This window comes from Mangifera indica, chromosome 3, assembly GCF_011075055.1.
Source record: "Mangifera indica cultivar Alphonso chromosome 3, CATAS_Mindica_2.1, whole genome shotgun sequence".
In the NCBI taxonomy this organism is placed as follows: domain Eukaryota; kingdom Viridiplantae; phylum Streptophyta; class Magnoliopsida; order Sapindales; family Anacardiaceae; genus Mangifera; species Mangifera indica.
In genome coordinates, this window is record NC_058139.1 from 14,180,724 (window position 1) to 14,202,666 (window position 21,943).

The window sequence follows — 21,943 nt, forward strand, 5'->3', positions numbered from 1 at the left end:
TTAAATTTGCTTCGCAATCATGATTTAGTAGTTAATCAAATAATTGTTGCTTTAGGCTAGATAAGGTAGAGTATTTAGGGCATTTGGTATTGAAAAGAGACATGGAAGTAAATACCTACAAGATCTGAGACATAGAGTTGTGCTCTATACCAAGAGACATCTGAGAGCTTTAAGTCTTTTTGGGACTTACTGTGTATTATTGACTTTTCATAAGGAATTATAGGAGGATCGTAGAACCTTGGACTAGTTTATGAAAAAAGAATTCTCTCAGATGGAATAAAGAAACGCAGTGAGCATTTGAAGAGCTAAAGATGACCATGATTATCGTTCCTATTTTGACGATGCTAGATTTCACCCAAGAATTCATGATAGAAACTGATACATCAGGGATTGGTTTCAAGGAGGTTTTGATGCAGAATGGGTAGCCAATCACCTTCTTTAGTAAGATGTTATCTATCCATAATCGAAATAAATCTGTATATGAAAAAGAATTAATGGAGATTGTTTTAGCATTCTAGAAATGACGATATTATCTTTTGAGGAGACATTTCAAGGTACGAATAAATTAGCAGAGTTTGAAAATTCTTATTAAACAGCGGGTTATTAGCCATAATCAATAGCAATGGTTAGTGAAAATGCTTGGCTATGATTTTGAAATTATCTATCAACCAGGTCGTGTGAATAAAACGGCAGACCCTCTATATAGAAACTCAAAAGTTTCTAAAGAACTATAATCACTCTCAATGGTAAAATTAGTAGGCATGGAAAAACTTTAACAAGAGATAAAGGTCGACAAGAAATTACAAGGGTTGATATAGGAATTAAATTGTAATCCCTAGACATATCACCATTATTCAATTAGAGAAGGTAAATTATTTTACAAAGGAAGATTAGTCATCCTAAGGGAATCTAAATTCATTTCTTCTTTACTGCAAGAATTCCATTTGGCTCCCTGTAGAGATCATTCTGGTTATTTTAGAATGTTTAAAAGGGTGGCAGTAGTGTTATATTAAGATGGTATAAGGATAGATATCTGCAAGCTCGTGGCAGAATATGAAGTCTACCAATGCATGAAATATGAAACCTTCTCACTAGCAGGGTTGTTACAGCCGTTTCCTATTCCTAAACAAATATGAGAAGATTTATCCATAGATTTCATCACGAGGCTTTCAAAGGTTAGGGTACTAATATGATTTTGGTAGTCATTGACAAATTATAGAAGTATAGACATTTTTTTTTATATGGTGGCCCTTTATGGCAAAGCATATCTCTAAACTTTTTGTTAAAGAGAGTTTACCTTCATAGCTTCTTGCATTTGATTGTGACTAATCAAGACAACATTTTCATGAGTAATTTCTAGAAGGTATCATTCAAAGCTGTAAGAACATTGCTAAAATCTAGCTCGACATACCACTCACAAACGGACAGACAAACAGAGGTAGTTAATCAAAGCTTAAAAACATATTTGCATTGTTTTTTATAGTAGGCAGCCAAGAAAGTGGCCTAAGTGGGTTTTGTGAGTGGAGTATTGGTATAACACTTCATTTCATGGTTCAATGGGCATGATACCTTTTAAGGCAATCTTTGGACAAGATTCACCATCACTTATTCATTAGGAAAAGGAAGGTTCCCAAGTAGCTGAGGTAGATAACATGATACATGAGTGAAATTTGATCTTGAATAAGCTTAAAAGCAAGTTACATAAAGCGCAGGAAAAAATAAAGTGGCTAGCTAACAAGCATCATAGAGAAGTTGAATTCAATATCAGTGAACATGTATTTCTCAAATTACAACCATATGGACTTCATTCGTTTGTTGGTAACTAGACCTAACCATTGTAGAAAAGTCAAATTTTTATGATTTGCATGAGGTGCTAAAAAGAGTGGGACAAGTGGCTTATAAATTAAGGCTCCTAAAATCAACTAAAATGTATCTTGTATTTCATGTTTCTCAACTAAAAAAGCAACTGGGCATTACAGTAAACACTCAACCATTACCAATAGGATTGAGTGAGGAAAAGGAACTTATGGTAACCCCAAAAAAGATTATGCAACACAAGTATTCAACTCAAGGGGAACTAGCACTATTAATCAAATAAAATGAGCTACTTGAATTCAAATGCTCTTAGGAGACATACTAGAAGATCCAATAGCTATTTCCTTACTTGTACCTTGAAGGCAAGGTGCCTCTAGATGGGTAGGGCAATGTTAGGATTAAAGTATATGTAAAGAAGAAAGATTAAAAAAAGGCAACTGTAGAGACGCTTGGTAGCAAATTAAGAAGAATAAATGTCAACCAACACTTGGAGACATATGGCAACAAAGTAGGAATGGCAATCAATAAGAAAAAAGAAAAACCAAAATGGAGGGTATAATTCCGAAAATGCAGGAGAAAAGAAAGTCAGTCGAACATAACAACAAATTTAGAGGAAAGGCAATAAAAGAGTAGAGCTGTAGGATGTGGTTGAAATGGCAACCTTGGCGAGGGAAAGCAAAAGGGAAGAATGACAAAGAAATAAAGAGATGGGAAAGAATAATTGAAGGGTGAAAAAGAATTAAGGAAAGTGGAAGATAAGGAGAGTCTAACCTCTCGAAATGTTTGGTTGAGGGCTTCGACTGATTAATTTATTAGATCTTATATTTTGTATTTTGGAATTTTAGTATTATGTTTTGTAGTCAATTTTAGTTGTAAGTGACAAAACATTGGAAACATGGACTTGTGCTAATTTCCAAAAAAGTTAGCAATGCAAACTAAAGCATTACATATATTTTATTTACTTCATATTCTATTTACAAATACATTATTTGAGCTACTTATTGAGTTGTGTATGGTTGAATGCACTAGAAATAGCTATAATAAGAGTAATAGGGACTTGTTGATTGAACAATAACTCCAACAAACCCAAGTTAACATCAACTTTTACCCCTTAAACATTTATACCACAAAAACTGCACATGCCCTAAAACACCCCTGCATTTGACTAGTCTTTGGAATTTCATCTACAATCATATAAGGTGACTAGTCATGCATGAAAGCACCCATAACAAGCAATCTAACATCACTCCCTTCATATACATCTCAAAATCACACACTTCATACATAGTCGAGAGAACTTTAGTGTTATTTGCTCTAGTTAATCAATCTTTGTTAAAGATTCAGCGTTAGCAAAATTACAAATGGCAAGTAAGGTTAGTTTTATTTGCTCTTGTTTTTGTTGTTGATGTCTGCATTTGGTTTATTTTGAAATATAGCTTAAAAGTAGTTGTTGAGTAAGGGTTATGAGTGCTTGTCTATTGCCAAAAAATCCATATTTTTTCCATTGTTGTCGGTGACTTAGATGTTAGATCTAGTGTTTGGGGTTTGGAAGAAGATGATTTTTAAAATTAAAAATGAATGATTTTTGTCCAAAAGAATATTATCTACGAGTAGTTGATTAATTTATTGGTTGTGATATGGTAAAACTACTTGATTTCAATCGGCTATATTAAGGAGTTTGGATAAACAGGTTGGTGAAAACTAAGTCTCACCTAAACCAGGCAAGGTCTACAAATATGTGATTTTTAAAGTTAGATCTAAGGTTTTGCGTTAGGAAAAAGATTATTTTTATAGTTAGAAATGAATTATTTGTGTCCGTAAGAATAATATCTACAAATATGTGATTGATTTATTGGTTGTGATATGGTAAAATTACTTGATTTGATTTAGCTATACTAGGGAGTCTAGATGAACAAGTTGGCAAAGACTCAATCTCACCTAGACTAAGTGACGTCGCTTGGAAACACTGTTCATAACATGTATTAAAATGTTTTGTTCATAGATTTAATAGCATGTTCACAATATTGGTTTATACAAAGTAATTGCAATTAGTCGCAAATTCATCTAATGTTATTATTGTTTTGAGATTTGAATATGGCTAATAATGTTAGATCATATTGTATGTAAAATCAGGCATACACAATCGTGTGGGAAGGTAACACACTTATGTATTTGATGGCAAGGGTAAAATAGTATTTTCTCATGAGAAGTACAAAACTGGCTAAGTGTGGGTGACATGTATGCCTATGAATGGTTAACAAGTTTGAGTTTTGGATAAGGATATGTTTTATAAGGATTTCAGAACGTGTCATTAATAAGTAATGACATGTGCACTATGTATGAATAGTACACACCCATGTATCGTGAGATGTTATGTGATACTCACCGAGTAGATGAGATGTTGTGGATTAATTTCAAAAAGGATTTTGAGAAAGAATATCTATTTGTTGTTGTGTTATATGCTCGAGCCCAAGAGTTTATAAATTTGAAATAGGAGTAGAGGATTGTCAAGGAATACTCCGCCAGATTGAGATTTCTATTTATGGGTTGAGGTCGAACATTACTAAGGTTATGTAAATGGAAAACAATCCTCGCATATCTTATTTCAAGGCTTTGGGCATAACCGAGAGATCATGGACCATGTAACTGAGGATAATCAAAATGGAGTATTTTCAAGTAGCCATGATTAATGAGCCTATCGAGGATAAAAGTATCGGCAATCATATGTTGTCGGGTGAGATAGTGTTTTAGAGAGAAACCAAAAGACAGTCAAGGATCGAATTATGTTCGACATGCTCAATCATGATGTAATTTTCGGCATAGACTTCTTGAGCAAATATGGAGTTAAAATTGAGTGCAATAAGAGAAAAGTTTAATTCTATACAAAAATGGTGATAAGTTTACCATCAAAAAAGGCCAATCTTGAGTATGATGATTGGCAACATGAAAGCAAGAAAATGTTGAGTAAAGGATGTACGAGTTATGTAGTTGATGGAGGCATCGTAGAAGCATCGAGCCATCAAGAAGATCTACTGCACATTCCAATTGGGCCAATTACGAGAAGCAAAGATAAGAAGATGCAACAGTCCTTAGTTGGGCTCGTGGAGGGCTTAGAGACTAAAACCAGCTCACTCAAGGACGAATGGATGCTTGAAGAAGCCAACCATGAGGTCAACTTGATTCAGGTCTGAGCTTATACGCAAACAAACTTTAAATAGCCATAACTTTTGATCTGGGAGGAGTTACGGGGTTTGTAATATATCAATGTGAAACTCGTTTCGAGCTCTATAATAACAACTAACTTTGCTGGTTGCGCCCAATTTAGAGGCCTAATTAAATCTGTTTCAATTTGTATTATACGGTTTTAGTTTACCCAAATTTAGAGTTTTTGGTTTTTATGATTTTAATCTTGTTTGTGACCGGGCTAGACTTTATTGAGCCCAATTGACATATTTTCTTTTAATTGAATTAGTGTTTGGGTAGTTATTTAGATAATGGGCTTGGGAAGTTTGGAAGTCCATTGGGTCATGGGTAATTTAAGGTTAAGTTGGCATTGTACTATATAAACTCACATTTTCATGATGAATGGATCTTTTGGCCGACTTGCATAATTTTGCTTACTCTTGAACAATCAAACCTTTGAACTTATCAAACTTTGGTCTTGTGGTGTTCACCATTATGATTTCAAGGTTCGTTCGATTCCATATCAATTTGGGTCAGGGGTCATTCAGTGACGAAACCGATTCAGTCCTGAGAAAAATATCTTCTCAGACATTGGGTCTTGCGTCAAATCGTCAAGGTTCGCGTCACTAGTGCATGTGATGAATAAAATCAAAGAATCAATCTCAAATTTGTAGAATGCTTCCATTTTATGTGAATTCCAGCATGTATTTCTAGATATTATGCCAAGGATGGAGTATTTTATCCTAGGTAAGGATAACAATAGCACTAATCAGTTGAGTCAGGTTTATGATAACGAGATTGTGAGACTCCATTATGTGCCCAAGATGATCATGTCGGACAAAGACACAAGAATTATTTTTGACATTTTGATAGAGTTTGCAGAGGTTCATAGGTAAAAGGTTGCAATTAGTATTATTTATCATTCTCACATTAATGGACAGATTGAATAGGTGAATGAGATAAGTAAGGACATATTGAGAGCATGTTGTATAAGCAATGAGTAAGTGAGATTATACGATTTGATTTAGCTTAACATGATTATTGGCATTATGTTATGTCTTGTTTTGGGTTTGTGATGTTGGAATTAATATATGTGATAAATAGCGTGAATCTTTCACTACGCTTTTGTTAAATGAGCTTGATTATTATTTATGAGATGACTTAGGTGAATTTGTGCTTGTATTAATGTACTAAATTTGTGTTTGTTGTGTGTGCTATATTGATGTTGGCGTATTTGGCCATTGTGAATCGTGTATATGAAATTCAATTAAGTTGATGTTTTATTAGGTTTATTGATGAATATTGTATGTTATGAGATCTGCAAAATAAGATGGTGATGATGATGACGATGATGATATATATATATATATATATATATATATATATATATATATATATATATGTATATATTCACTTGCATATGAATGAAAGACTAAGTTTGTGCCTTCAATGATTTTGAGACTTTGTGCATATGTTAGATACTATGTTGTTGGTCATTTAACATGTTTTTCATTTGCATAGTAGGAAAAATGGTGTTAGGATGGATGGTCAATTGGATTGTGTTGTTTTGAGATGTCTAAAAGTGAATTTTGGTAGTCAGTTTATATGAATTCAAGTAAATCAAAATTTTGGAAATTCAGCTACGCATGCCCGTATGTCTTCAGGGAAATTCTCTCCATGTTAATTGAGGCCACAGGTTTGTGGAATTGGGATGGACACACCCCTATATGGTATAGGACAAACAGTTGTATGTTCTACCCCAAGAATACACCTTTGTGTGCCTAGTTGCATACCCATGTGGATGAAGTAACACACCCCCATGTGTAATAGATATACACTCGTATACTTTTGGGGAAATTTGAAAATAAAAACACGTGAAGTATATAAAGAGTATATAAAGTTTTGATATGAATATATGAGTTTAGAAATGACTAATTTACTCCTATAAGGGATGAATGAGAGAAAATTATGGATTAAGGCCCTAACGAAGGCTATATAAGGTTAACAACAAAGAATGTGTCAGACTATATAAAAGATGACACGAAAGGAATTTGGGGTGCCTGACTATATGAATGACGACATGAACCTCAACTAGAGTGATTTCAAATCGAAACTGGAAATGATGTACTATGATCTTGTGACTTGTCACTGAGCTGTATATAACGTGACGTATCACCAAGTTATCTACAGTGTGATTGAGCCATCAAGCTATGTGCAGTATGGCAATGAAAGCACCAGGGTTAGTTTGTGTGGCCTTAATACTTTCAGATGATTATGTATCGATGTAAGGAGCCTTAGCATTTGGGATAATCATGCATGCACTAACACTGGGCGTCTTAGTATCTAGGATGCAGGTATGATAACAAGGGAGGCCCGGGGTCTCACTGCTTTTATGATATGGTATCTATAACCTAAAGCCTTATCGACATGTGCATTAGGTGCACATTATGATTGACATTTAGGATGTCTCATGTTTTCACCAGTTTGTCGGGATGCCAATATACATCATTTGGCTTTAATAATCCAGAATGACATCACCACTAAGGATTAGGCATTGGGCGCCAAGATGATGTGGATGGACATCAAGGATGCTAGAGAAACATTTGTTATACCACAAGAAAATTGATCAAAGGCCACCTATGAACTTGGGATTAATTGTGATGCGTATTCATAAAATGGATATCATAGGCCACTTATTTACTGAGTGTGTTTTACTCACCGTTTTCCTTTGTAGTTTTATAGGTAGAATCGTAAAGTAACGAGGTGGTAGAAAAGAGCTAGTAGGTCAACACAAGGCAATGTATGAGGCAAGGGAATTTTGACCATTTTTGCATGATGGTCCATATTGATGTATTTGAATTTATTCGTGATATTGGTGTACTCTATTTTAGGATCTTGGATTTCAGACACTGAGATTGATATTATATTTTATTACACTTTTGGAGTTTGTGGGAGTGAATTATTATTGTTATGCGTGTTAGGCAAAGTTTAGTTAAGACGTCTCTTTGGATACCTATTCCAAATAGGAGTATGTATCTAAAGAAAAGTGTTACAGTCTTTAATGTTTTTATCATTTTATCAGGGATTTGGGATCAATTATGAGGACGACACGTTCAAGTTTCATGAGGCCATACATTTCGGGTGCAAATGACGCTCCATAAAAAGGACATGATGAGTCTCATAAACGAAAAATTAAGGATGACCCAAAAAGAGATGTTCCAAACATGTTTTGGGCAATTATTGGGATTGGAGGACACCCGGTTTAATGTTGTACTTATACATGTAGTGTTATTTCGTTTAATTAACCATGGGGACTCAGTAAGAGAACTTTAGTTCAGAATAAATGGTGTTAATGTTCATTTCAACCTGGTGGAGTTTGCTATAGTGATATGTCTTGTCTTCTAACATGATAAAGACGTTTCAACCTAAGTTGGTTGTTCATAAACGTCCGACTGAAGGAGGAATACTTTCCGAGTGTTCGATCAATAACTTATTTAGATGTCTAGAGGGTAGTTAAGTCACAAATATGGGGAGACAATGACAAAGATGTTGTTGAGTTTGCAGTATTATATTTATTACATGTTAGACTATTCGGAGTGGACAATAGAAATATTATTTGGGATAGCATATTACATTTAGTCGATAATCTCAAAGCATTCAGCTGTTACCCTTAAGGTTTGATGATATTTATTAAAATAGTAGACTCCATTCGACAAGACATACATGCAATGTACAAGGAATGTTCACAAAATTACTTGTCGCCTTACAAGAGGCTACCTCTTCTGCTTAATTACTAGTTGATGAGATTCCCAACTGCATTCTAAAACGTGACATAATCCATTTAGTTAGATTAGTATATACAACCATAATTACTAATTATAATTTGTGTTCATTATGCAATACTGGCTTTATAAGATGTTGGGAAATCTAACATCTTATTGTTCATCTCTAAACAGATGATAAAGTCTCTTGTACGCTTAAGTGGAAGACTATAGTTCTACTAACATGGGATAATGTACCAGCAATTTCAAATGCTCCCCTGAAAAATTGATCATTCATATTTTTTCAGTTGATCGTTTGATATTACGTTTGCTTATTTTTAACAAATTTTTATTCTGTTTTAAGAGGTTATTACTCACAAAAATAAATAACAATTTACTAACATTTTATTAGTGACAGAAAATTATTATTATATCGTACCTTCAGGTAAATATAACCCAAAACTGAATTGTATGATAATTTGAAATCTTGTTAAAAGGTAAGAGAATTTATTGGTTCGAAATTTTACTCTCCTTGAATGTATGCTTTAAAACACCAATTATTAAAGAAGTCCTTCACATTCTTATAATCAAGTTGTCACAGTACCTTGACGTCACTGCATATGTGCTGGATATAAGAAAAAGTTGGGAATGGATTTTTAAGCTGTCCAATTTATCGGTTTAAATGGTACAACCAAAATCTAACTGGTTTCCCAAATTGGCCAAAACTTTAAATGTAGATAGAGATCAATTGGTCCAAAAACAAGCCACAGATTTGTCTTCTCATTCAAATATTAAACATTAGACAGCTGAGCATTTGTGCTAATTATGAAACATATTTTAAATGGTAGAGGGAAGTTCTAATCGACCTTACCAAGCAGTGAATAGGATTACCATAACGCTCATTTTCCAGGGGCAACATCAGAATGGAGTTCTGTGCGCATTTGCTCTACAAGTATCTTTTCTACAGCCTCAACAAAGCTTGATAAATTTTGTCGAATGGCTACATCCAAGGAATTTGCCATTTCCTATGAAATTGAAATCAAGTAACCAAGGCACAAAGAAAATAAACCATGAGTAATTCGCAAGTACATATTTCAAATACATAACAGCAAATATGAGGGTTTCATACAAATAATTATATAAAACATGCAATTAGTTCCCGTATTCCAACACAAAATGAGATCAAAACCCAAATTCATCACACAAAATCATCTTAATGAAGATCTGACCAAAAAATAGACTAGGTGAAGAATCAAAAGCAGCAATAATTTGCCAGTGGCACATGCAGGGATAGGAATCCTAATTGAATGCACCATCATGACCGTAATTATGGTGATACTATAACATCATAAGAAAATAAAAAATAGTAACAAATGCAAAAGTTGCCTTGCAAACCAAAAGGTGAGTCATTGATCTTTTTTCAAATTTTGTTTTCCCCTCCACCATTTCTTTAAAAATTCAGAGGTATATTTTTAGATTCACTGGAACATTAGGTTTAGTAAAATCAAAGGATCCTGGTTGTTCTTACTTTATTAATTCAAAGTTCAAGTCAGTCTCATTTTCAGATCAACTCCATTTCTGTTATGTGTCACTAACATTATAAGAGCAGTTTCAACAAAATCACCATTAGAAAGGTTGAAATTCTGGAAAAAAGACATCCTTCTATAGCATTTATGGAGAAAAAATCTTACCTCGACCTTGCAAAAAAAGCTTAGAGAAATTTGCTTTGATTGATGATCTGAGCTCTTGAGAGAGATCAATTTCAATGGAGAATTTGACAGTGGCCAACCCTGAGACACCTTTAAGAATGCATCAACTCCACCAAGCAAATGAGCCACAATCATCTCATCTCTATCCAAGTACTCAAAGAGATGCCTGCATGTTGAACTACACCAGTGTAAAGACAATAAATTTTAAGAGAAAAACTTCATAAATATACCAACCATATCTTCAGATATCTGACTAAATAATTCAGAAAATCAAAGCAAAATAAATTTACCCCCAGATATAACAGTATCACCTTGATTTGTGGGCATTTTTTACTAAAAATCGTCTCAGAGTACTTAGAATGATTCTGTCTTGTACGTTTCTTACAAACCACTGCAACGAAGACTGTGACTCAAGCACTGTAAACTGTGAATAGAACTGCCTGCATCATGAAAATAGATTTTGTTCTCATGACATTACGGCAAGACAAGAAGTATATACAGCCTGTCAAATTCAATTATGCACATCAAACTATAGGCTAATGGGACGATAAATATATAGTCACCAGTCACTCAACAAGAATGTATAAACTATCTTTGTTTGCATGTATATGTTATGCCACTCAAGGTGTATACGAGGAGAAGAAGAGGAAAAGATGTCACACATGGCAAAGGGAAATTGGCTGAGGAGAACAACAAGTTTCGGATGAAACATGGCAGCAAGATATGGGTGGAAGCAAAAAAGGATGGAGAAGGTTTATATTAGGGGTTAAGAAAAGAAAACTAGGCAGCTGGGTTTTCTCCATAATAGAACAGTGGTTTATTGTTTCTGTTCCTTAGATTGTGTGGTAGGATGATGAGTGGTTAGTAAGAGAACTATCAAATACAACAATAAGTGCATATAAATGTCTCTATTCATTATTAGTTAGTTCTTGAGTTGTTTTGGGGTGTTTATATGTTATCGCGTTTCTGCAGGTGTTGAGCAGTGGCTGAGTTAAATTGCAGGCTGATTATTCATTTTACGGTAGGATTGGTGAGGTACATAATAATTGATTTCTCAGGTATCTATTAAAAACCCTCCTGGGATGGTTGTTAGCAAAAATAATCCCAATATAATAAGAGAACCATATAAACAGCAGCAACTGGTATTTACAGTGCACACGGCTTCAATCCGCAATTATCTTTCGTTAAAATATTCTGGAAAATTCAACAAGTGCAAGTATATCATCTAAATGAGGCTATGGATGGATATACAACATTATCTCTATATGGCAGTCTCTTCATATAAACTTACCTTTTGGACAAAAACAAGTCAGAATTAGACTGACAAAGCAGACGAACATATGTTAAGCCTTTGATAGACAATGCCATTGATTATGTAATATCAAAGTGCCATATATTTTCAACCTTTATGCATGTCATCCACAATACAGAGGTCACCAACAAGACATTTACATTATGAAACAGTCCATCATCAAACATAATAGAAAGATCATGGTACATGAGCCTTAACTACGTTAAGTGCCACTCGTCTCTTTACATATGCATATGCAAGATGGTAAAAGTATATTCAATTATTTACATTATGATTCACAAAAATAAATTCAGCAAAGCAATGCATGTGGTCACTCTGACAGAAACTACAATTAAAAGTTTAAAGAAAGTAACAAGAAAATAAAACCTGAATGACTTTGTAGCATCAAGAATATCACCGATGTATACATCATTTGGAAATATCTGAAAGACATTGGAATGAGTATTAAAACATTTAAAAGAATCTACAAAGTCTGACCAGATATTACTTTCTCTTCAACATAAGAAGTTGAATATGAAAGCCTGTTAAACTGAAACAAACAATCAAACTACTAGATGGCAAGATATTAACAAACCTCATGTTAAAACATAAAAAATTATCATAAATAACAAATTTTTTATTATCATCAAAAGCAAAAATCTTCACCTTCCAACTATCCTACAAGAAAATCATCTTTCAAAAATGACTGGGCTTTTGTCAATATGGGTATATGAACCTAAATCAAATTTAAGATTTAGTAAATATGGGAATACTAAGAATAACAATAAAAGTTCCAAAGATTGGGCTTTTGTAAACTTTAACACTGATAACAACGCTCTTTGATTCTTAGGTATCTTCATGTGCAAATGAAGGTTGGCTTTACTAAAATTTTCCATGACAAATGTAAGCTCAAAAATGATTTATTATTCACCGGTACAGCTAGAAGTACATAATGTAAGAGTGTCTTTAGTACTTTACATTTAACAGATAAAAAAAATGAAGAGAATGGTTATATTTTGTAAGAAAGATAAAGGATGTGATACCTCAACATTCTTTAATTCCATGGTCCCATCTACAAGTTCTATAAGCAATTCATGATTCACTTCAGATGGCTCGTTGACATCTTCACTTATTTGTTGAGACAATAATTCTTCTAATTTTGGAATATATGTTTGCATTGACAACCTAAAACAGTTTTCATCATACTCAATGACCTTTAAGCCAGTCAATGAATCCTCAATCTGCTCTAAAACATCAAACCTGAAAAAAACCATAAGATAAGCATGTAAGAAAAGAGTTGAAGATACAAAACCTACAGATAATTAAAGTCCAAAAGTCAACGATTACCTTCTGCACATAGAATCAAGATCTTGCAAGGAGTTCAAAATTATATTATTCTTTTCAATCTCACTTTCAAGTTTCACAAGCTGCAAAGTACACAAAAATGGATTATAGTAACTGGGGAAGTACGAAATATAGAAAGATCTTTTAATCATTTTCTTTTTTAACAAATAAAGAGATTTAACACAGATATGAAATGGTGTTAAACCACCAGTAAAAGATCCAGAAGGAAAAATTTGACATACGCCATCTACCTTACACATAATTAACAATTATGGATAAAAAGACAAACCCAGTAAAAAAGCATATTACCAATCTTCTTATTCTAGCAAAATACTAGAGATAATAGAATGCAACCCTAAAAGGGCCCTCCCCTCATGAACATCTCCCACAAAAAACCTTCTAGCATCACCTAAATTTAGAAATAACAAGTGAATTGCCATAATCTCCCCCAAATTGCTCCATATTCTTTCTAGAAACCCGCTCCAAATGATGAATCACTTCTATATACCAATCTAACATATGACCAAAAGAGAAAAGAGGAGGAGAGAGAGAATTTGAAGAGTATAATTAGAAGGGATGAACAATAAATTACTACAAAAGGAGAAAGAATTTCCAAAGAAGGGAAGAATTTAGAGAAAGCAAAGGATAGAAATAATTAATTAATCACAATTATTTTTATCATCAGTATAACATCCCTAGTCCTATAGTCTGACCTATTGTCAAAATATTATCCACTTTAGGCACACCATTCATCATGGTTTTACAACCCAAAACGCATTTTAACAACTTAAGGAGTTTGTAGGCTATTTAACCAATCAAATCTTCTCAATCCTAACTGATGTGAGATGTACAGACAGACCCAACATCTCTTTTATATTTTACCAATATGAGATTTGCCTAAGTGTATCATATTCACCCCCCTTACGAGACTCGACGTTCTTGCTAAAGTTTGCCCCACCATCGCTCCAAAGGACAAGCAACGTAACTTTGATATTATTTGTAATATCTCTGGTCTAATAGTTTGGTCTATCGTCAAGAAATTGTCCATTTTAAACATATAATCCATCATGGTTTTGCTTTTAAGCTTTGCAACCCAAAACATGTCTTGACAACTTAAAGAGCTCACAAACTACTTAACCGATCAAATTTTCTCATCCCTAACCGATGTGAGATATATAAACAAACCTAACATCTCTCTCGTGTTTTGTCGATGTGGGATTTGCCTAAAGATGTCATAATTAATTTCTATACTCACAAAGATACATAAGGCCAACCCATAATAACAAGGTCCTTAAACAAAAAGGAGATCTAAATTAGAAATGCAAATACTATATGTAAGAAAACCATATCAAAAGAACAAAATAACTAAAACAAGAAATATCCAAAATTAAAATGTTAACCCAAAATATAATAAACCTTGGACTAATAATTTTATGTCACAACCACTCTTGACACACTACAATTCACATTTTGTGTAGTCACCAAAGCCTATTCATCTCCAAAGAAAAATTTTACAAGCACTTGGAGTCTAATTAAACAGAGTTAACCATCTAATTTCTGTTGTTCCACACTACATGATTTAAGAAAGTTTTTTTATTTCCACAGGTTGGTACCTGAATTCATTATGCCAGTCACTCTATAAAAATCCTCTTGAAATTTTCTCAAACACAAACCACCACAATCGAATATGTCATAATGATGCAGTGAGAGTGATTTAGCATCATAAATTAACTTGAAACTTGAAATTATTGCAAACATGACACCAAACTCTTTTTAAAGTGAAAAAATGATGCAATTAAATCTTTGTTCAAGTGTTACAAAAAATTTTTCACATAAAAATATTAAATAAGAGTGTTCAAGATTAACACCTCAAATTTCTGTTCTTCATGAATATTTATCAAATCTGATTGATCTTCTCCATCTTTAGAGCAATCAGCATGTAGATCCTCTATTGCCTTCCCTTGACCGCACTAGATAGTACACAAAATCCATCATCAAATGCTTGAGTTAAACAACAAGCTTGAGCTAATACTATTTTCCTAATCAATAAAGAATTTAGTTAAAAACAGATAGTAAAAAGGAAAAATGTTGTCAATGGAGAACCATTCAACCAACCTGTGATGCAACTAAATCCAAAGAGCAATTCAATTCTTCAAGATCACTATCCAGTCTATTAGAATCTGTGAACTCAAACACACACATATGGATACTAAGGAAAAAAATTGTGTAAAAATAAGTACAACCCAGGTAAAAACACTCACCTTCTACATGCAATCTCCTAAGAGACTCGATTTCTTTAGAAATTTTACTGCTTTCAGCCTCCACATTCTTCAGCTCCTCTTTCAATTGCTCTATGTATGCATCTGCATCAGCATTAAGAAAATAAAAAAATAAAAACCAGCAAGGCCATGTTTGCTAATAATTTCACCTTCTTATTCTATTACACACTATAATTTTTAATTTCCTGGCCCTCATTTCAATTAAATTAAAAATTTTTCTTTATAATTTTAAAAATATGAAAAACATTATTTCAAATAAAATGTTAAAGAGGGTTTACCTATATCTTCAATTCCCAAGAAACTAACATCAGAGCACTCTGATAAAATTTCCTTCACTTTGCTCTGCATAAGCTTCAATATATCAGATCAAAACACCGCTAAAATGAAATTTAAAAAAAAAAAAAAAGCCAACAAAAATTACCTCGAGATGAATAGCAAAATCTTTAAGTAACTTCTCTGAATCAGAAGCGATGGATTCCCTTCCGAATTCGTCATAGCTTCTACGGATCTCCAACAACTCTCTCACTTCACTAAAATTCACAAATAAAAAAATATATTAAAAAAACAAACGAACTAGGAATTACGATAAATACATAGGTAGATGAATTTAAATGAGAATAGAAAGATACCAATGAATGGAGTTGAGATCGAAAGGATCGGAAGCAGTAGATACTTCCATTGCATCAGCCATTTTGTCTCTCAATTACTCTCTGCACCACTGATATTTTTGAGGGAAATTCAAAAAGTTAAATTGGGGAAGAGAGGGCCAGGGGCTTAGTTTTAAAAACAGAACCTCCAGGTCAAATCCTTGGCCCGTTCGAGAATGTAGAATTATTAAAATTTATATTTCATAATGAAATTGGCTTAATGATTTTATTATATTTATAAGATAGTTTTTAGAGTTTATTAATTAATTATTAAATTTTTCCCAGTGAAAAGAAAATTATACTAATTTTAATAATTTATAGTTATAAATCTCTTATAATAATTAAAAAAATAACTGAATTTTGTTACAAATTTAGATAATTAATTTCGTAACAATTCTATTTAAGGGCTTGTCACCATCTAACAAGGAAACAAAACACATTCTATCATTTACAGACACTTATTAGCTGCACAAAAATAATAAAACAATATATACTTATAATAAATATTAATTTAAATACTATGTGATTGAGGTTATCCAAATGATATTCATTAGGGAAAAGGAGTATTTTCCATCCAATTTTTAACTCAATCTCAAAAGCATATCCACACCAGATAAAAAATCCAAACACTCATTCATCTCTAAACCACCGTTAAGTTTTCTGTTAAATATAGGGATAAAACCATCATTTTACTGTTTATATTCAAGTTATATAATTATATCACATTTTTCCCCTCCAATTTTAAAAATTAACTTTTCCCCCCATACCTAAACTTTGAAAAGTGACTTTCACCCCCCTAAATCCCTTTTTTTTTTCACTTTCCCTCCGGCCACCGGCGACGACATAGCTAGAGGGAGAGTAACAAGTGTCGTCCATTCTCTGAAACTGTCGACCTTCACTAGACGACGGAGCATCGTCCAAAGATCTAGATGACGAAACATCGTCCTTCTTGGACAACGATCATTGTCCAAAGGTCGACCTCTAGATGAAAACTTCTCCATCATCGATCGACATCGTCGGAGAAAGTGGTGGATTTCAGGGGGGAAAAGTGAATTTTTTAAAACTTAATTTATGAGACAAATGTTAGTTTTTCAAATTAAAAGGAGAAAAATGAGATAAAATTTTAATTATTTAATATTATTAATAGAATAACGAATTTACCCCTTAACTCTAACAGAAAATATGTAGGTGGGTCTTAACAGATTAAACTTTGAATGGGTGTTTAGGTTTTTCATCAAGCGTGGGTATACTTTTGAAATTGGGTGGGAAATAGTCTTTTTCCCTATTCATTATAAATATACATAACATTGCTCAATTTATAAATTCTTTTTTCATTTTATAAATGAAAAAGTTTTCATAAAATACTTATAAAAAAATCTAGCTAAGACCTCCACTTCAACAATAATTAGTTTGCCCAAAGGGCAGCGAAGGCCATTATGACCAACTTCCACCAAATACCATTTTCTTTTGTTACACTATGATTCATTTATTTGATTGAATTGGCAGTTGGAAGGAAGATACATCCTGATGATGCCTCGCTTTCCAAGTTTCTTCCTGCAAGTAGGGCATTTCCCTTGAGCTGCATGGCTTTCTTTATGCATTCCTGGCAGAACACATGACCACACTTTGTTGTTGTTGCTAGACTCAATGGACCTATGCAGATAGGACAAATGAACTTTGGTGCATCCAGCTCAGGATTTTTCGGAAACTCTACTAGTTTCACAGTGTTCTTAGCCTGTATATGGCAACTGACACAAGGATTATGAGGAAAGAAATGGTTTACAACAAGAACTCTTTGAAGCTGCAAAAAGAGTCAGTTCTACCAAGAAGTTTTGCCACTGACGTAGTATTTTCTTCCAATATCTCCCATATTTCTAACGGATTATATGAACTAGCTAGCAAAGGACAGTAATAATAAGATGAACATCACCAGAAAGATATATGTGGCAGAAAATAAGGCAAACAAATAATAGAAATATGAAGGTGATTTTTTAATTTCTACATCCAAGGGAATGTACAAAGTAAAAAGGATTTATTGGCATTCTTTGACAATCCAATGAAATGAATTAAAATCACTTCAGCCACGATGAATGAAAAACACAAATAATTGATGCCAACATTTCTTTGTCTATGCAAAGAGCATGATCATTGCGGATGCATAAATAGATGAAGAGGAGAAGAAAAATAAAAAGAAATGCCTTGGTGATGGCATGTTATAAACCCAACATTAAAACTATGTCTATACAATTTAAGTATACAAATAGGTAAATATATGATGCGTCATCATGTTATTAGATGATTTTAAAATAAAAATAAAACAACATTCAATCACATGATGATATATATAAACGTATGTCCATTTATATATTCAAACTGGGTACACATAGTATTACTCATAAACACAAATTTATGAATAACAACATCAAGCAAGTAGCAATACGGTAGTTTCCACATTAAGCTTTGTTAAAATGACCTTGTTTCTCTTCTTAGCTTCTTCCATCATTCTAGGACATCTACTAGAAATTGATTCATCGGCCGCATCTCTTTTTCGCTTACAGCACCGATTTGCCATTTCTGACAATTCAAATTTGGAACCAGATCGACATAAGCATCAGCTTAACATTAAGAAACAGAACATACAATAAATTGACGAACTTCAGACTGAATGTAATGATATTCGGGCAATTAATTAAAGAACACCAATGCTCATCTAGTGACCACACTTGAGCGTAAATGTAATTTTTTGCAAGATAGCGCTAATAATATACATGGATTCTAAAAGATTATAGACTAAAAACCATTTACTCACTGCCATAGTTATCAAAGGTGCGCCTCTCGCATGCTTAGTTAATGTTTTACTCAAGACAATTTGGTCATCACCTTGAGTATGTTCAAGGACACTAATTCAAAGGCAATTGTTTTTAGCGATTTTTTTATGCCTTTGGAGAAGCTTTCGGCATTGAAAAAAAAAAAAGGCTTTATTATAACTTAAACTATCTTTAACAGGATTTGAGGGCTGCTGACGATTCTTCAGCCATATATAAGGGTTGTTGTCAATTTATGAGTTATCCGATAAGGTTTGAAGTTGTCAAGAAATCATTGTGAGTTCTACGTCGTTGAAAGGTTGACAATGAATTCTGAGATTGTTAAAGAAGTTGTCAACAAGTTTTAAGTTTGTCAGCTAAGTTATTAGAGAGATTTAAGATTATCGGATAGATTGTTAAAGAGATTTAATGTGGTTAAATAGGTTGTCAATCATTAATCTCTTATATAATTGTCAAAGAAGTGTAGACATAATAATCAATTATCGCTAGACTATCGATGAAGTTGCTCAATTTTTTATTGTCGGGGTAGCAAAAAGTTATTTTAAGTTGAATGGAATTGGGAAAATTTTTAAAAGTAAAAAAGCGACAGTTTGTGCCTCACATTTTTTGCTTAGGCAATAGGACTTCTTATGACCTTTTGGCGGTTTTTGCCTTGAAAACTATGCTCACTACTAAACATAGATCACCCTTACCTGAAAGACTATTTAACAATCCGGCAGCCGCATTAAGCACATCTTTCAACCCATCAATAACCTGAGAATGGTTAGTTCTAGAATGGTTTCTCCGAGAATTGTTCTTTGCCTAACTAGAGTAAAAATGGAAAGAAATGAACCAAATATAGGTGAAAAGAATAAAAGTTCCACAGAAAAGAAATTAGATTAAGACTACTATATTATATACCTCATCAAACATACTTTGGTCAATTATAGCAACATCATCATCAATGATCTCAATGGAATTTTTTCCGGTGTCTTCTTGATAACCTTGGCATGCTTGTTGAGAATTGGAATTGAAGGACATGTCAGGCTGTTGTTAAAGGTTTTGTATTCTTAAGTATGTATGCGTAGAGAGCATAATTTGCCAAGAATATATCAGATCTATTTGATGATCAGTTATGATATTGCTAATAAAATAAAACCAAAAACTAAGGATGTATAGAGCTAATCGTGCATTCAATTTTGTGTGTGTGTTTGTCAATGAGAATGTGAGAAAAGTAAAGAAGACATTTTTCCAACAAATTTTTGCTCTTGCTGTACCTCAAACATCAATGTCCCTAGACAATAAAAAAGTATAAGACAGCATTTAATTCTCAATGCAAATGGTCTCATAACCTTCAGGTTGTTTGTGTCCTCAAAGCAAACATCAAGAACTATAAAGTTTTTTAATTACAATTAAAGGATAAATTAATCACAAAAAAGGGTCCTGTTTCAAGGGGCAGGTTAGAATTAAATCCTTTTGTAATAACAATGGCAATAACAATAGTCCAATGAGACTCAAACTATAAGGCCATATTGCTGATTGATTTTATCATTTCTTCACATGTAAAAATTCTAATTAAAATTAGTGATATCTTTATATTCCAAGTTAAAACCCAATCATTAATTCGTAAGAAAAAAGCCCAAATCTATGAATGATGAAAAACATTCCTGTGACTACTAGCTAAAGAGAATAAATTTATACTCAGTTTTTACATTCATTTGCCTTGAAAATAATACCTACATACTTTCTCACCTAACGCTACACAAATATAGACGTTGACATTAGAAAAAAACATAACACAAGATTTCAAAGAACCCAAAGCATACAATAAGAAAATATAAATTAATCAACAAGTAAACAAATATAACACAATAAAGAACCGAAAGCAGGTTAGAAATATTATATAGCCTTCAAAAATTCAACAAGCAAAATTATGAAAATCAATGGAAAATCAAAGCCAGCAAACATTCTGGACTTCAACAACTATACTTTTCATACTTACCTATCGCAAGTTTTGAGACAGAGAAGCAGCCAGTGGAGATGTTTGATGATGAAGATAGACAGGTTTTGGAGAAGATGAAAGTAAAGACAAAAAAATGAGGTTTTTGGTGAAGGAGAAAATGAATATAGTATGAGGAAAAAAAAGGTATTTCTAGGTAAACTTTCCAAAAGGAAAAACAAATTGTAATGAATGAGAAAAGGAATATTAGTAAAGAGTGAGTGATATTAAGTAAGTTTAATGAAAATCTTGTTATCATTTTTAGAGTCATGTTGCTCCTTTCACTCTTCAAAGTTTCTTTGTTGAGGTTTATCGGTTTCTATTCTTCATTTTTTTGGCAAAAATGATAATAAAAAAGAAAAACACAACGTAATATCGTAAAACTAACCTAACTTCTATAAATTATGTTAGCAGCCTTTCACCATTTTGTTAAAGTTAAATCTCAAATCTAAAGTAGAATCTTGTTTTATAAGAATTTTGGGTATTCCACCTTAGTAGATTTCTTTTTAGGAAAGTTTTATCACTTTTTATGATTTTCCCACCATTTATAATTAAGATCTATAGGTGTAAAAAATAATAATAATAATAATAAAAAAAAAAATTAAGGATTTTGTTAAAAAAAAAAAGTTGATTGACTATTTCTCATATGCACTTTTGATGAAACGATGATATTTTATTGGGAAAAAAAACAATTTCCCACCCAAGTTTTATTGAAATGATAAATATATATCTATGAGAGATGAAAAATTTAAATATTTATCTAAGTTTTGATCTGTTAGGATATATCTACATATTTTTTGTCGGGGTTAAGGTACAAATTTATCATTTTATCAGTAATATTAAAATAATTAAAATAATATCTCATTTTCCTCGTTTAGTTTGGAAAACTAATATTTTTTCCCCTATATTATGTTTTAAAAAATTCAATTTATCCCTAAAATCTAGCCACTTTCTCTAGTGACAACTGACTTATGACAGAGAAGTTGTCATCCAGATCTGGACAATATTTCATCATCCAGATCTTTGGATAATAGAGTGTAGTCCATTCTAGATGACATGTCATCTAGATGGGATGACAAGCATCGTCCTCACTGGACGATGTTTTCTCATC

The 21,943-nt window shown here is 32.8% G+C and overlaps 2 protein-coding genes across 3 annotated transcripts; both read right to left on the minus strand.

The window, feature by feature from the left end:
- Nucleotides 1-9,507: 9,507 nt before the first annotated feature.
- Nucleotides 9,508-16,204, minus strand: LOC123210611. Of its 2 annotated transcripts, none has more exons than XM_044629076.1 (12): nucleotides 16,012-16,204; nucleotides 15,804-15,912; nucleotides 15,661-15,724; nucleotides 15,365-15,466; nucleotides 15,219-15,283; nucleotides 14,972-15,073; nucleotides 13,107-13,186; nucleotides 12,803-13,019; nucleotides 12,147-12,202; nucleotides 10,780-10,908; nucleotides 10,451-10,634; nucleotides 9,508-9,784 (listed from the first exon to the last, which is right to left on the minus strand). In XM_044629076.1, exons 1-12 carry the CDS (start codon nucleotides 16,071-16,073, stop codon nucleotides 9,659-9,661), a joined length of 1,296 nt encoding a protein of 431 aa, XP_044485011.1. In that variant the 5' UTR covers nucleotides 16,074-16,204; the 3' UTR covers nucleotides 9,508-9,658. The 2 variants fall into 2 exon arrangements, with proteins under 2 accessions (XP_044485011.1, XP_044485010.1); XM_044629075.1 differs by having other exon boundaries at nucleotides 10,451-10,646.
- Nucleotides 16,205-17,515: 1,311 nt separating this feature from the next.
- Nucleotides 17,516-19,874, minus strand: LOC123211576. The gene is made up of 4 exons (XM_044630379.1): nucleotides 19,755-19,874; nucleotides 19,547-19,655; nucleotides 18,470-18,603; nucleotides 17,516-17,830 (listed from the first exon to the last, which is right to left on the minus strand). Exons 1-4 carry the CDS (start codon nucleotides 19,872-19,874, stop codon nucleotides 17,516-17,518), a joined length of 678 nt encoding a protein of 225 aa, XP_044486314.1.
- Nucleotides 19,875-21,943: the final 2,069 nt, after the last annotated feature.

What these genes read in the sequence shown, in the direction of transcription:
- LOC123210611 (XM_044629075.1), bottom strand. Translation starts at nt 16,073, where the DNA reads ATGGCTGATGCAATGGAAGTATCTACTGCTTCCGATCCTTTCGATCTC. An exon ending in CTTGGGAATTGAAGATATAG is followed by an intron (nt 15,467 to 15,660) that starts GTAAACCCTCTT and finishes ATGCTGATGCAG; the next exon opens with ATGCATACATAGAGCAATTG. An exon ending in CTTGATTCTATGTGCAGAAG is followed by an intron (nt 13,020 to 13,106) that starts GTAATCGTTGAC and finishes GGTTTTTTTCAG; the next exon opens with GTTTGATGTTTTAGAGCAGA.
- LOC123211576 (XM_044630379.1), bottom strand. Translation starts at nt 19,874, where the DNA reads ATGTCCTTCAATTCCAATTCTCAACAAGCATGCCAAGGTTATCAAGAA. An exon ending in ACCAAAGTATGTTTGATGAG is followed by an intron (nt 19,656 to 19,754) that starts GTATATAATATA and finishes TACTCTAGTTAG; the next exon opens with GCAAAGAACAATTCTCGGAG. An exon ending in ATTGTTAAATAGTCTTTCAG is followed by an intron (nt 18,604 to 19,546) that starts GTAAGGGTGATC and finishes TTGAATTGTCAG; the next exon opens with AAATGGCAAATCGGTGCTGT.